We start from the raw sequence: 15,091 nt of genomic DNA on the forward strand, positions 1-15,091 counted from the left end.
TGGGTTGAAACTTGATTGTGGTAAAATGCATTAGAGGGTTACTCTCACCACCTGGAATGGCTGTTATAGTGGGTAACCATCAGCTACAAAGCAATGTGCAATAAGCAAATTGCATTATATTTGGATGGGGCTATAGCGCTGAGAAAAATGGAGGAAACAGTCATCTTAGAATGACCTCTGAAAGGTGCAGAAAGGGGAAGTGTTGAGAGTTTGGGATAGAGGGGTATTACATCCTGTAATGGATACAGATCCAGTAACTTCTATCCCAGTCAGATTACCGGTCTGGCGCTGACTTCTTAAGACACAGCTGGAGCAGGGGAAGCTGAGTGTGTGTGTGTGTGTGGGTGGGTGTGTGTGTGTGTGTGTGTGTGTGTGGGTGAGAGAGAAAGAGAGAGAGGCAGTGTAGAGAGAAAGGATAATTTTTATACAATAATAAGCACTGATATTATGCGAGTTTCAGCAAAATCCTACAAACTATTGCCGGAATGATTAGAACAGAAATTTGTATTAATAGTCCAAAGACATATAATCACTTGTGCTATATATATTTTGCTTATTAATATAAATTTCAATGGGTGGCTGTTAGTAAATTCAGCATGTGGATGACAGCTAGGCATCAAATTACAAAACTTCTATCTTGGAAATCAAATTTGCTGCGATTATGCGAGAAAAACGTCTTTATACTCTGATTGTGTGAGTTGATCACTCTCTGCCCAACATGGTCTAACACAATAAAGTGATAGACAGATAACAGGTGAAGGGGAGTGGAGCAAAGGAAAGCTGGCTGTGACAACCTTAGTGCACTGGGACTATGAGGGCTTAGGGTTTTCCATGCACTCGCACTCCCTCCATGATATCCTGCCCTCCCAGTCTCACCACCTGGAACTATTTTTTGGATTGGGGAGGGCGAGCAGGGAGTGGAGAGGGTAATTGATCGTTGTTTGGGGCCCGTTACTTGAGTTCAGGCTTCTTAGAGATATTCAGTATAGAAGATTTGGTATTGTTTAACATGAAGAAGAAGGTAAATGAACGTAAGGACACGCAGAGAGAAAATAGTGATCCATGTCAATGTCAGTCTCGATAGGAAATCAGTGCCCGTCTTATATTTTAAGACATAGCAAGCGTTTTCACAAAGTTAACTGTATACTTCAATCTCTCCTTTTTCTGTTTAAAAACTAAACATTTTGTCTGAACCCTGTATACCAAACAATTGTTGAGCTATTTCTAACTCGATCACTTTTTGAATCTCGTGTTCCTATCTGTAGCCTTATAACCTCATCTACAGGTTTACTTGTTTGAGTCAAGTATCTCGAACCTTTAAGGACGACACCACAATCTGTGCTTTAATTCTAAAACATATTGGCCATTAGATATTCTTCAGTTTGAGGCTTTGGTGAAAAAATAAAAGACAGAATGAGGCAGAGAAAATGAATAAATTCACTACTTAACTTGAGGTCATGTGTTGACTTGTAACCAAATGGCTTTGCAATAGAGTCATTGTATGCTTTGATAGGTACCTAATCGGTGTCCAGATGGTGTGTGTGTGTGTGTGAGAGTCTGTGTGCTTTAAGGGTCTAGACAACAGCTTGTTTGGCCAGTTAGATGGTGCAGAGAAGGCCTGGAGCCACTGATGTGCTGATGGGTGATATGCGACTTAGTTAATGGGAAGCTAATCACGCAGAGGAGACTGTGGGACGCGTGCAGCTGTAAACATATGTAGACTTATGCAACTATACTCACACCCGTGCGTGCACATGGATGTCCACATCCCCCGCATTATTCACGTGGAAGTAGGAAATACATTAATATCCTCCCACGAAGCACACATACGTACATGCACACATACTCTGCAGACATGCAGGGTGTAGATGGATGGAAAGTAACAGTTTAAGCATGTGGAGATGACGGAGACAGCATAGACCAGAACTCCTGGAAATAAACACATGGCAGCTGTAATGTTAACACCATCAGCCCTCCCTCCACACACACATAAACCTCATGCACACCCTCTGCTCCCAAAGCTGCCAAAAAAAGACACTCACCTACACACATATTTGCCTGTTCTCATTCTCACCGCTGAACATCTCTGATTTACATTCCGTTACGTTATCATTTAGTATAAGCAGACGCTGTCTTTGGCTTAGAGTTCTGCACGACAACTGCTGTGTGTGTGCGTGTGTCAGTACGTTAGGTGTGAGGTTTGGTTTACTGACGTGAGGTGTTTTGATTGCCCCTATTGAATGCTACATTATTCCAGAGAGAGGAATTGCACAGTAATTTATGGTCTCCTATTACAGCAATAAGTAGGTGTTTGTGTCTCTGTGTGTGCATGTGTGTATTAAATGGAGTTTTAGTCGACATTATAGTGATTTACAGAGTGAATGCACTTCCATTATATGAAATAAATCTAAATGGTCTCATCAAGATTTTAACTCGTTTAGAGAAATTATAACACATATCTGTGTTTGGCACTTTTTTTGCACCTGTGATGCTCCACAAACAACCCACAACCCAAACAACCCACTGTACTCATAAACTAACTGGCGAAGCTGATTCAGAACTTTAAAATGAAAATTCATAGATATTAAGCAAACCTGCAGTTACAGAGATGCATACATTTTTATATATTTAAATTCCAGCACTTGATGATGGTGTTGGGATCACTTGGAAGCAATCAGTGGTATGGAAGAATATTATTTAAAATATATTATCATGCATTTATGTGCTTGTATTATGTACATGTTTTAATGTTACTATAGTAAGCCTGCAATTAGATCTAAACATAAGCTGATGGGGATCTGAATTTTTAATTTTGTTTTTCTTTCTTTTACCTTTTGATGGAAATAAACATCTCAAGTAGTTTAAATGTGCATATGCATTCATTTTTTTATTTGATTATTTCACATTACAAATCAAAAGAGCAACTTGACACTAATAGGTATGGAAAAAAGTGGCTTCATATGTAGAATCAAATCAGGTCACAGGAGTTCAGCATCAGAGGAAATGAAACTCCAACTTATTAGATAAAGATAGTATCAAATGATGGTTTGAAAAGCAGCTTATTCTTATAAATTACCCAAGTTGGAAAGACCATCCAACTGCCCAGTTCACAAGTTCACGGGCAGTTGGTGTCTCAGAAACAAACCCATATTGCATTTTTATATTTTGATAGTTTTTAAATTTTCTACTTTTTAGTTCCAGTCCCAGTGTCCTGTGGATGGGAATCAACCTCCAGCCACTCGCAAAGTCAAAGCAGTTCCCTTCTCTTGTCCCGTCTCAAATCCAGACATTAATAACAGAGTGACCCCAGTGTTTCTCTCTTTGCTGGGTTACTGTGACTCATGTAAACTACTTAATCAAACTTTTATCTTAATCTGAACATTAACTGTAATCAAGCTATTTGTGTGCATTACAGTTGAGTAAAGGTAGACGTTTGGTCTTGATCATTTGGAGCCAGCAGTTTTCCCACTGAGCCATTAAGGGTTTTACAAATGCCAGACTTGCATTTGAACTTTGATTTTTCAGTCAGTGTTGCCTCAAGGAATACATGCACATTGAGATTTGTGAGGCCTATATGAGTGCAGTGCTTTGTATTTAAAGTTTGTGTCACTCTGAGTATTTATTTAAAGAACTCATGTAGCTGATGTGTGTTTAAAGTGGCTCCATTTTTTTTCTTTCTGTCAGGAGAGGAAAACCCCCCACATATTTCCATCTGAGCAAAGAAAGCAAGCTTCATTTAAATGAAGGTATCAATTTGAGATGGTTATCTTGTACAATGCATGTATATTTTTTTCTTGAGTTGTAACTTTCTGAGACAGAAAGGGAAACAGTGCAAAGTCACCGCAGTTGGAAGCAATTCTAAAAAGTTTGCTTTTTGTTTGCAACCTTTAGACACTTTGCACACTTAAACACTTCCAGCTGCTCAGTAATTTTATTGTATGTTCAGAACTTGTATCGGATGGATAGATGGATATATTTTGTGATGCAAATGCACAAAATCATGCAATTTTGATTCACACATAAAGGATTGACAATGCAAAGTATCCTCACTGTGCAAACGTGGTTCTCCATTTCTAGATGCAGTGTTAGCTTGTGAAATGATTTTGTGTTTTTATTTCTCTGTTATTATCAGACAGTGTGTGTTTCTGGGTGAAATTTTAGGCTTGAGTTGTTACATTTGCTATGGCCAGCTATCAGCTTGGCAGGTGTGAGGCCATTGTTTATCAGTTTATAGGCATGGTTTTTGCATACCACCATGATGGAACAATGAGTCACATGATGATATCATGGGAATAGCACATCCAATATGATAAAAATAGCTGCCAAGCTTGAATTTACTGAAAGGGTGTGCATATTGTAACCTAATGCTGCTTATTAATGAGTGTGCATCATAGTCTGAGCATGTAATGTTTTAGTTTTAAGCCTTTTTTTTAGAGTGTGAGGTAAATGATAGTATAATCATATATATTGAACACACAAGGTGGTCAGACATTTTGCTGTGATTGTTTGTATATTAATATACACCTGTATTTTATAGGTTACACATTTGTGCCAGTGAATGTGCCTACTTACTAGGGATGGGTGTTGTTTAGGTTTTATCCGATACCGGTGCCAAACCGGTACTTTTGAAACGGTGCCGGTGCTTAAAGAATGGAGAACACAAAATTGGTCCAAAAACCTCTCATGTTCAGCTGTTTTTTTGTAAAAGATAACAATGTTAGCCTTTTCTGCAGCTATGGGGCATATATGGTATCACTCTTGGCTGGAAGCTTAAACAATGGAAAAAACACAAACTTTATCCAAAAACTTCTCATGTTTAACTGTTTTCCACTTTTTCTTTGGTCATTTTAGCCTTTTTGGCCAGGGTGAAGGGAGTATCTGCCATCAAACAAGAAGACAGCCGCATGTAGCTATGATGATGTTTGCTAGTTCACCTTACATGCATTATTTTAATAACGTGGTTAGCCTACTCAACATAAATTACACACGAACAACATTAAGCTACTCACGCAGAGAAGAACGGCTGCTGCTGCATCATCATCCTCATCATTTCTGCTACACTGGCAGGGCTAGGGGCCAGGACTCTAATCTTCGGGTTTTTGGGGGCTGTTGCTAACTCCAGGTCACTGGCAACCCAGTAGATGTGCACGGTGTGAGGTCTCGCAGCAAGCTATCAAATACGGCGCATTTCTCGGCTTTTAAAAAAACGCTATGCGTCGCCAGGTGTTCCGTCGGATTTGAGGTGTTACCTCCTTTGACAGTATCACAGTATCAGCTTAAAGCACTTGTTGCTGCTGAGTTTGCATATTTTGCTGTGAAGTACAGCCAGACTTTTGACCGCTTCGCCTTGTGCATTTTTAATCTGTAGCTCTGCTCTAAAAGAACATATGTACCTAGACCCGCCTACTATCCTCGGAAACGTAAAATGATTGGCTAGAATCTAAAGTGTATCATAGCTCAGGAAAAAGAAGCACCGAAATAAAGCACCGAAATGTGCGCTGCTTTTCGGTCTGGTTATGCCATGATGGCACCGGATACCGGTACCCATCCCTACTACTTACTTAAAAAGTATTTTGGAATATTAAAAACATGTAGGGTGAAGGGACTGATGTCTGAAAACAGCATCATTCAAGAGCAAGAAAACAAACAGTGGTCAGATGGATATACTGCTAAGCAAAATGATTTTATAAGCAGCCCATTGTGACCTTAAAGTCAGAGTTGCGTCATGAAAGAGGCTTTCTTCTTACCTGGCTAAATCCCCATGATTACCTATTCTGAACGTGGTCGGGAGCAGGTTGTGTTGTCTTTTACACTGGTGGAATTTCAGCTACAGGACACACTCCCAAGAATATCTGTTTAATCAATAAAATTAATTTCACTGTGATCTGCTGACAAACTAAAGCCATTTCTAATCTATATTTTCTTAGTGTTGAGGTTGAATCTTTCCAGCTCTAAAATCCCTAGATTATAAATTTTCTGTAGCATCCGTGAGACTGTTCTGCTTTTGGTGTGCCACCCAAATATTTTTAGTGCCCCCCCATATGAAAAACTACTGCTTTAATCACCAATTTATCATCATTATGTAGTGGTTAACATATTTTCTTGGCAAACAAAAGGTCGCCTGTTCAATTCCAGCTGAAAACACAAATCCCCTCAAGGTTCCATCAGGAAGCGCATCCAGCGTAAAACCGCTAAATCAAACATGTGCAGATACCAGCTGTGGTGACCCCTTGTGGCAAGGGAGCAACCTGTACTATCCATATCTGATAACATTTCTTGAGTAGGCAACACTCACAGGGATCATTTTTTTGAAATTGAATTGAAATAATATAATCCATCAAACACACGCACAGAGCTTGAAGCAGAAAACCTGGCTTAACAGAGAAAGTTGATAGCCACCATTGTGACACCTGTTACCTCCAACTGGGGTTTAGGCTTTTGAATATAAAAATTCATAATGTTTCAGTCACTGTACATGCTGTATTTCTCAAACAAGCATTCATTTGTATAAAAGAGCAGATGCTTCTGTGCATCTGTTGGAGTTCACCAAAGCTTTTTGTAGCTTAACTTATCTCCTACAGTGGCCATTTCAATAGATAAGTAGGAGTGTTTCATATAAGAAGTTATTATTATAACACTGAAGACATTGTTGCAAGTCAAGTTGTTGTATTACCTCAACATTAATCCTTATTGACTCACTTGTGTATTCCATCTTAATAAAAAATTAGTTTCAGGTGGTAGCATGTAGTTAAATTAGGACACAATGTTTGAGTCAGATTTCAACCAGTGGCATCAGACTCACCGATCCAGCCAGATGCCTGCTCTCTGTGAACTGATGTGGGCCCACAGACGTCATGAGAATAAGAAGGAAAGAAGCCTTTCATGAACAGATCAGCTGGTCACCTTTCTGTCTTTTCCTTTTGCTTTGCTTTGTCACACCTCCATCAAGGACTGCTTTATCATCTCCCTGAATTCTGACAGGAACGCTGAAGGCCTTCTGGAATTAAGGCTACGGATAGATTTGAAAACGGCATTTTCGTCTGAAAACGCTCCGCGTTCACAGTAGCGTTTTCAGTCGTTTTCACAGAGTTGTGCGTCCACGTTGAAACGGCCAAAAACGCTTATGTTCTAGTACTGTGCATTCATGAAGCACAAGAAGATTTGACCTGCCTCATTTCTGTATGCCGCTTATTTACTTTCCAGCTCTTTGAAACGTCACGGCAGAATGTTGAGGAAAACCACCGAGTTTTTTAAATGGACTAACAATGAGGTGGAGTTGTTGCTGCGAGTAACACAAAAGTACAAAGTTTCAAAAGCGAGTGAGAGTTAAAGAATTTGAAGAAAAGCTATCTGGAGCATGTACAGACTGATATCTTTAGTAGGGCTGTCAAAATTCAGAGAAAACAAAACAACTGCTGTATAATGCCCTCCGCTATCTTAGTGTAATTGGTCACATGACTGCATCACATGCCTAAAATGCGTCATCATTTTAGAAAGTCTGCGTTTTTGCTCTCCACACTGTGACATGAAAGCACCGCTTCCAAATGTATGCATTTTCGAGAGCGTTTTTCAAAATGCTGCGTTTTCCATCAGCGAAACCGCCGTCTCAGTGTGGACGGGAGGCCAAAATGGAGAGAAAACGATGTGTCTTCAAACGAAAACGCATTAGTGTGGACGTAGCCTAAGTCAGAGTTCCAGCATCCGTTGGCCCTTGTCAGGAATTCCCATGAAAGAAGAGAAACAGAGACACACACAGCATAAAGCTGGCAGCTGCTGACAGCTGTATAAGCAGAGAGTGGCTCAATGCTTCATCAGTGTGGCATAATGAAGGATGTCTGAAGGGCTGATGATTATGTTGTTGTGTTGGAGGATAAAAAGCCTGAATGCAACAGCTTCCCTTGCTCTCACTTTTATGGTGCTGTTTTTGCTGAAGCAAATCTTTTAAAAGCTGATTGTAGTCTGAGCCATACAACACCGGGCACTCTCAAACCACAGGAAATGTCTCGTGGTTCTACAGCAACTGTTGCTGGAAACACCCCCATTTATCTGTGTCGGAGGACCATCATAGTTCTTACAACTCTGTTTTTGGAGCTCCTATTAAACAGTAGAGATAGCTGTAATGTGATTTGTCCAGACATAAGCATGGGTTGACCGGTCGAACACATAAAAGCAGGACTGACATTTGAAAAAATGATCAAGGTGACATTCGCCCCAGTGGAAAAAAAGCAGAAACATGAACTGACAGTAAATCAAAACTTCTGGTTGGAGAAGTTTCCATCAAAAATGTGATTCAGTCTCTGTCTTTCTGCTATTAATTGCATTATTTCTCCCTCTATTAAAGTAGTATTCAAACTTTTTTTTACTTATGCTTGAAGTGTTTAAGATTTAGAAGTGGAGATATAGGTGATTAACACTTTATCCCCAGTATATTATTCTAAACTTACCATCGGCTATAAACAAATGATCAGAATATTATGTTCCATAAATATTTATTCATGACGTTAAACTCCAAAGAAATGAATTGCAGACGGATATTTCTCCTTAAGATCTTAAAAAAAACGTTAAAAAAACAAATAGCAAGGCCCAAACACTCAAGATTATTTTTATTGTTAATTGGTGTTCTATATGGTGCCTCGTTAACATGGTCAACCACACAGTTGGGGAGAGAGCACTTTGAGACACAGATAAAAGCAAAGCACATTTGAATTTCAAAGCAAATTTAGCCAAAACACCAGGACAGACAACCTTCACTTCCAAGCATCCAGCCTTCAGATCGCAAAGTGGGGTTCATTAACGCATTCCTGCACATGTGGGATGGCTCGGCTCATCTCAACACTGACAGGAACAAGAACGTGGAGATAAGACCTGGAACTGAATGTACATCAAGGTGGAGAGAGACAGAGAGACACAATCTTAAGAGTGGGAGTGAGAGCACGAAAGAGGAAGGGGGGGGGCTTTTACCTTGTGCGTTTCTTTTAGTGTACAGACTGAACTGTCAAACACCAAAAAGATGAACTGCTACTTTGAGGGGAGAAGGGGAGCCGTGTTGTCAAATGAGTGTGTCGTAAGTGGAAGAGGGGAGGGGGTAGTGTTTACATGGACTTTGGTGAAAGAGCTTTTCTGGTAGACCTTGTTTGACATGGCCAGGATAACTAATGAATATGCGCGCTCTTTCTCTTACTGTTCCTCTCTGTCTATCTTAGTCCACATCGCTTCTCTTCATCTTGCTCTCTCATGCACAGCATCACTTCTGTCATTGTTTTTGTCTTCTGTAAATATATTTCGTTTTTCATTCTTTCACCTTTTTAAAGAAACACGCTGCATAAAATGACATTTGTTGAAAAGATGCATTCAGCTTTTGGGTTTTTTATTTGGTTTTTTTCAAGGACCGAGTGGGGGGTATGGACATGGTTGTTAATTGAGTGTTGACAATGGCCTTATGTGAGGTTAGTGGTAGTTGGTAAGATTTTAGCATCACCATTGGTCACTAATTGAGACCAAACCGTGCATGCTGAAATGTATTTACATTTTCATTAGGGAACAACCACCAGGATCTCTGATGAGAGGCCGGCAAATGAGCTGATTGATAGACGTTCAGCACATTTTTCTCACCAGCCACAATCAGTTAACGTCCAGTTTTACACAAAAATAAATAAATGACTTGAATGTCTTAAATTCACTCAAGGCTATGTTTTTCTTTTCCATGAAGATAAGATTGTAGAGTGAGAGCTTTGCACTTTGTCAACCAACTGCATTTTTCACCTTGGTCACTCTTCCTCCTTATAAACAGATGGCACAGGCTTATAGAGAAATGACTCAATACCCCAGGATCTCTGTAAAGATAAAAGGCATTTTTTTTGTAAGAGGTGGAAAACTAAGACCAAAAAAGTGTCACAGTGTACCAGTGTTACAGTTCGAGGATAATGTAGTTCCTTTCCTTTTTATACAGTCACAAAAAGTTCAAGAACATTAAGTTGGCCACCTGGCGCCAGTTTTGGTGGATGAATGGCATTCTACATTTTTTTCCTTCGTTTTGCTTCTTTCCTTGTTTGTCTGCCTCCCACTGTCTTTCTCACATGCTCACGCCGACGACAGAGCAGTAGCCAAAGATCCCAGGTGCAGGATGGATGTGAAGGGCTTTGTGTTTTGTCAACAGCGCAACAGCACCTCACATGACAATCCAGTGGGCTCATGCAGGGAAGACGGGGCAAAGAAAGTGGAAGATAAGAAGAGGAAAACAACGCAGTAGGGAAAGATAGGCAGGTCATGTGGGTGAGAACCAAAAAAAAAAAAAGGAAAAGAAGAAGAAGAAAGGGTTGGAGAAAAGTACACAAGCAAGTCTGAATGGAGAAACAAAGGAACGCATGTAGGAAAGAAGCAGGGAGGCGCTCGAGAAGAGATATGGCCTGAAGAAGAAAGGGGGAGTTTGAGGTCTGCAGCAAAATGAAACACAAAGAGAGTGAGCATTATGGAGTGATGGGGTGGAGGGCAGAGTGAGAGAAAGGGTGGAAAAGGCCAGTGGCCTCTGCTCTGTCCCCTCTGTGTGCTGCTAAACTGCCCACCAGTTCCCCGCAGCTCTGTCACTTCTTGTTTGCTAATCCCCCATTCTTCTCCCCCTCCTAGTCTTCCTCGCTCCCTTTCTCTCAAATTGGTCAATTGTTAATGTGACCCCTTTAAACCCCACCATCCCTCTTTTGCAGTATCATCAACATAATTATCTGTGTGTACAAGAGGGGCATTTAGAAAGGGAAGTGCTAGATGACAAATGTCTATAACTGTTTTTAAAAAAATCTGTCCCGAAATAAGAAAAGGCTGCTCATGAAAACACTATCACATTCAAACCCTGCACACACTTCCTTCTCAAGAGGCTGAAATAGGAGCAGGAGAGCAGATTCTGTATCTGCTCATAGTTTATTTCAGCGAAGAAAGAGTCATGCTTGTTTTGGACCATCTGTGCTTGCAGCTGTAAGCATCTGGTCCCAATGAGCATGCTCAGATGAATGAATATCTTAAAAGCCATGAAGGAGAGACACTTCCGTGATCCCTTTTTTCCCCTCAAGTGACAAACAGGTGCCCTTTTGAAATAGGATAACGAGGGAATACAACAGCTTCGGGAGCTGAAGCATTTGTAAGGGGACTGTGAGAGAGAGCGTGTTTCATAGCAGGTGTTTGAGCTCAAAGTTTGGGGTTTTTTTCCCCCGTATCTGGAATGTTGTCAAGTTTTTCTTGCATTTTATCTTTATTTGCATCTTAGTAGATTTTGTTTCATTAGAGTAGGTACGATTATATTTCATTTGAGTCGGTTCGCTCATGTGAACTGGATTTATGATGTGAATACTGAGTACGTAGGGTTGATATTTGTCATCTTGGCTGGGATCTATTCGCTCAGTGCTTCGCTGAGCAGATATTAAGCTTCTCCCGCAGGGGAGATTAAAAAGCTACAGGTGCACTGAAGGTTCATGAAATGCTCCATGAACAGCAGAGTCCGAGTCACAGAACAAAACCACTTACAAAATGTTACTAATGTAACGAACATATCGGAGAACTAAATTAATACAACTGAAAAGCAAGAGACGTCTGAAAGCAAAGAAAGCAGATAATTATTTTCACAGTTTTGTTAGACACTGAAAAAACAAGAACAGTCAATACAGCAACTCCCATGAAACTGTTTTATCAACATATATTACAAAGCAGCTTATTTGTCACAGCCTACTGTACATGAACAGATGTAAGGACTTGTGTTGGGACATGAGGTAGTCGTAATTCTGACTTAGAAATGCCATCTGAATACAAATTTTGTGACTGTTTGGGTATCTGTTGTAGTCCTATTAGTGACTATGTTAAAGCCTGTGGATTTTACATATTCCACAATTGCAGTACAACTTGTTTCCCACTTCAGCAGACTATTCAACCTCCAAGTCTGGCTATGCTACTGCAAATACTTGTTGTGTTATTTAATAGCACATGTCCAAATTCTGCAAGCCTACTCTCTAGCAATGTTCTCTTTCTGAAAGTTGAGATGTGGATCTTCATCATTTTGTTTTTCTCCCATTTAATTTTTTGTAATTTTCTTCTTTTCTCCGTTGTATAGGCAACATATTGGACAGTATGCTGCTAAAAGCATCCAGTAAGGAGGCAGCAGAGAGTGGGAAGGAGACTTTTGGCAGCACAGCTCCTGCTTCCTCCTCCCAAAGACTACTGTGGTGTCACTGTTATCACCACTGCCCAGAAGATTCAACCAATAACACATGCAGGTAAAGAGAAACACCAACAAAAGCAAGTATTTATTTCATAACATGTCATGTTTCTGGTCGCCTTACCTACTGTCGCTAAATCTGCCTCTGCAGGACGGATGGCTACTGTTTTACAATGGTGGAGGATGAGGGAGGGGTGCCGGTCCAGACGGCAGGTTGCCTTGGGCTGGTCGGATCTGAATTTCAGTGCAGAGTAAGTTGATGAAAGTAACATTATAATCCACATAATTTCTTCCTCTTGCTGCCATTTTCTTTTCATCATCTGGCACAAATCCTTCCAAAATTAATTTAGGTGGTAAGCATTACAAGAGGTTAAGTTAATAAAGCAGGAAATTGTAACCTAACTGTAGATGCTAGCCAAGTACCTCACATGACTTTTCCGTCTTTCAGGACGCGGGGAACTCACGTCAAAGGCGGTCACTAGAATGCTGTACAGATGAAGATTACTGTAACAAAAATCTGCATCCTACGCTGCCACCACTCAAACCTCCTCGTGAGTTAATTTATCCAATTTCTGCTTTTTCCCTCGTTGCAGATGAAATGCACAAAAACACCAGTAGTTCTCCAGTTTGGCAGCGGCAGTTACAATGATAGATACAAGATCCTGAACTGTGGCTGATGGTGTGACAAGACACGAGATAAAAGACAGAGACATGACATTTTCATTGAGTCAAAGGAGGCTCAAGTGAAGGAGACGGTGTCAAACCGTCCTGGCGTGTCAAGAGCAAACTGATGTCTCATCGTGTGTGTGTGTGTGTGCGTGTGTGTGTGTGTGTGTGCGTGTGTGCGTGTGTGAGGGAGAGAGAGAGAGAGAGAGAGAAAGAGAGCCTTTCCATGTGTTTGAGAGAAAGTAAGCCTAGATTCCCAGGGAAATCACAGGCCCCAGCAGACACTGAGGGCAGATTCATCAATCTGAAACCCTATCATAGGGGATCAGGAGGGGAATTCATCGACTTGGTCGAGGGCTTCCTCTCGCTGTTGACTGGGGCCTTGAGGGAAGAAAGTGTGTGCCAGAAGAAAATGAAAAATTGATGAGTGAAATATGATTTGTACACAGTTTACTGTACTTTAGTCCTTTTTGTTTCCTTTACATGAGGCACTTTGGAAATTTCAAATTCTTTGTTTTTTCCTGTGTTTTAATGTGACGTTTCTGGAGTACAAAGAGAGTTATTGCATTTTGACATGCAAGAATTTTTTGCATTTAACTTAGATGAGGAATTTGATAAATGACTTTTCATGACTTTAAACATTTCTGATGCTTTTTTCAATGTCTCTTTCATCCTCCCCTCTCTAGTCTACGTAGATGGGAAGATCCACCATGTGGCCTTGTTGATTTCAGTCACTGTATGCACCCTTATATTGGCTGTCATTATTATTTTCTGCTACGTCAGGTAATTACATCTTACAATGAAACAGTAAAACAAACTTCATTAGGGTTTATTGAAACCTCTCTTTAGTGAATAATTAAAACTGACATATTGTGATATTTTACAGGTATAAACGACAGGAGTCTCGTCCTCGCTACAGCATTGGTCTAGAACAGGATGAGACATACATCCCCCCTGGAGAATCTCTGAAAGACTTGATAGAGCAATCACAAAGCTCTGGCTCAGGCTCAGGGCTCCCTCTATTGGTGAGACACACTCACTACATCTAAGTGACAGTTAAATCAAAAAGATGCTTCATGGACGTGAACATCCTGGTACTTTGGTCCAAATTCATTTTGTTTTTTTCTAACATCAGGGTGTGTAATAGTTGTACATTTGATATTTATATGCCCATCATGATATCAAATTTTGGCATTATTGCAATGTTTTTAGAAAATGCATTTATTGGGTGTTTGACCTTTTTGGCAAATGTGTCAACAGTCTGCAAATAATGTGTGCATCATTGACACAATATCGGTATTTAATTTCTGTGTGTAATTAATACACTGTTATAGCTACAAGTTACAAGTATTTGTTTTGGGGGACTTCTTTTAATCTTGGGTAAACCTTGAGAAATGTGCCAAGACACAATAAAACAGTACCATTCCTGATTTTACTTCATAGCTCCCACATCTGACGTTCACTTAACCTTAAACTGGAGTTTTAATTCTGAAGAAATATGACAGATGTGGTGAAACACATGGGTCAGATTTTATCTAAGCATTTCCTTCTTCTTTTTTTTGCTTCTCCTCAGGTCCAGAGAACGATAGCCAAGCAGATTCAGATGGTGAAGCAGATAGGCAAGGGGAGATACGGAGAGGTGTGGATGGGCAGGTGGAGGGGAGAAAAGGTAGCTGTTAAAGTTTTCTTCACCACTGAGGAAGCGAGTTGGTTCAGAGAGACTGAAATCTACCAGACTGTCTTAATGAGACATGAGAACATACTGGGTGAGTCTGTTTGTCTAGTACTTACTACCTTGTCTCTGCACCTATGTGAGAATTTCTTTGTTTCTCAGTGCTTTGTGTTGCTCTTTGACTTCAGCTAAATCAAAAAAGGTGCCGAGAAAGGAGATGTAAAGGGGCAAATTAAAAAAAAAAAATTGTATAAGTAATATAATAGCACCATACTAACCAGTCCTAAGTCAAACTGTCAGCTATTGAAAGCATGTCGTTGTTGGTGGTCCAGTGTGTTTTTGATGCTACATCACACTGCACACTGTGCGAGCCTTCTCTGTATTGCACCATTAACTTTGTCTTTATAAGTATTTGTTATCCTGAAATATGATATCATAAAATAGCAGATATTAGTGAAAAACTGCCCAAACTCACTGAAAAATCGGTTTTCTGCACAGCTTCCTACATATTGTCAATGCACAAACGACAGTCAGTGAAGAAGAAAAGAACCAAAAAA

General features: G+C 40.2%; 1 protein-coding gene across 1 annotated transcript in view; it reads left to right on the forward strand.

The window, feature by feature from the left end:
- Positions 1-15,091, forward strand: part of bmpr1ba (bone morphogenetic protein receptor, type IBa) — a 63,325-nt gene that overhangs the window by 45,835 nt on the left and 2,399 nt on the right. Inside the window, exons 4-9 of the mRNA XM_013914032.1 lie at positions 12,092-12,254; positions 12,348-12,447; positions 12,645-12,747; positions 13,549-13,645; positions 13,749-13,887; positions 14,436-14,628. Coding sequence (XP_013769486.1) covers positions 12,092-12,254; positions 12,348-12,447; positions 12,645-12,747; positions 13,549-13,645; positions 13,749-13,887; positions 14,436-14,628 — 795 coding nt within the window. The remainder of the gene's footprint in view (positions 1-12,091; positions 12,255-12,347; positions 12,448-12,644; positions 12,748-13,548; positions 13,646-13,748; positions 13,888-14,435; positions 14,629-15,091) is intronic.

The sequence above is a fragment of the Pundamilia nyererei genome, unplaced genomic scaffold (assembly GCF_000239375.1).
Source record: "Pundamilia nyererei isolate P.nyererei 1_Seehausen unplaced genomic scaffold, PunNye1.0 scaffold00006, whole genome shotgun sequence".
NCBI lineage: Eukaryota > Metazoa > Chordata > Actinopteri > Cichliformes > Cichlidae > Pundamilia > Pundamilia nyererei.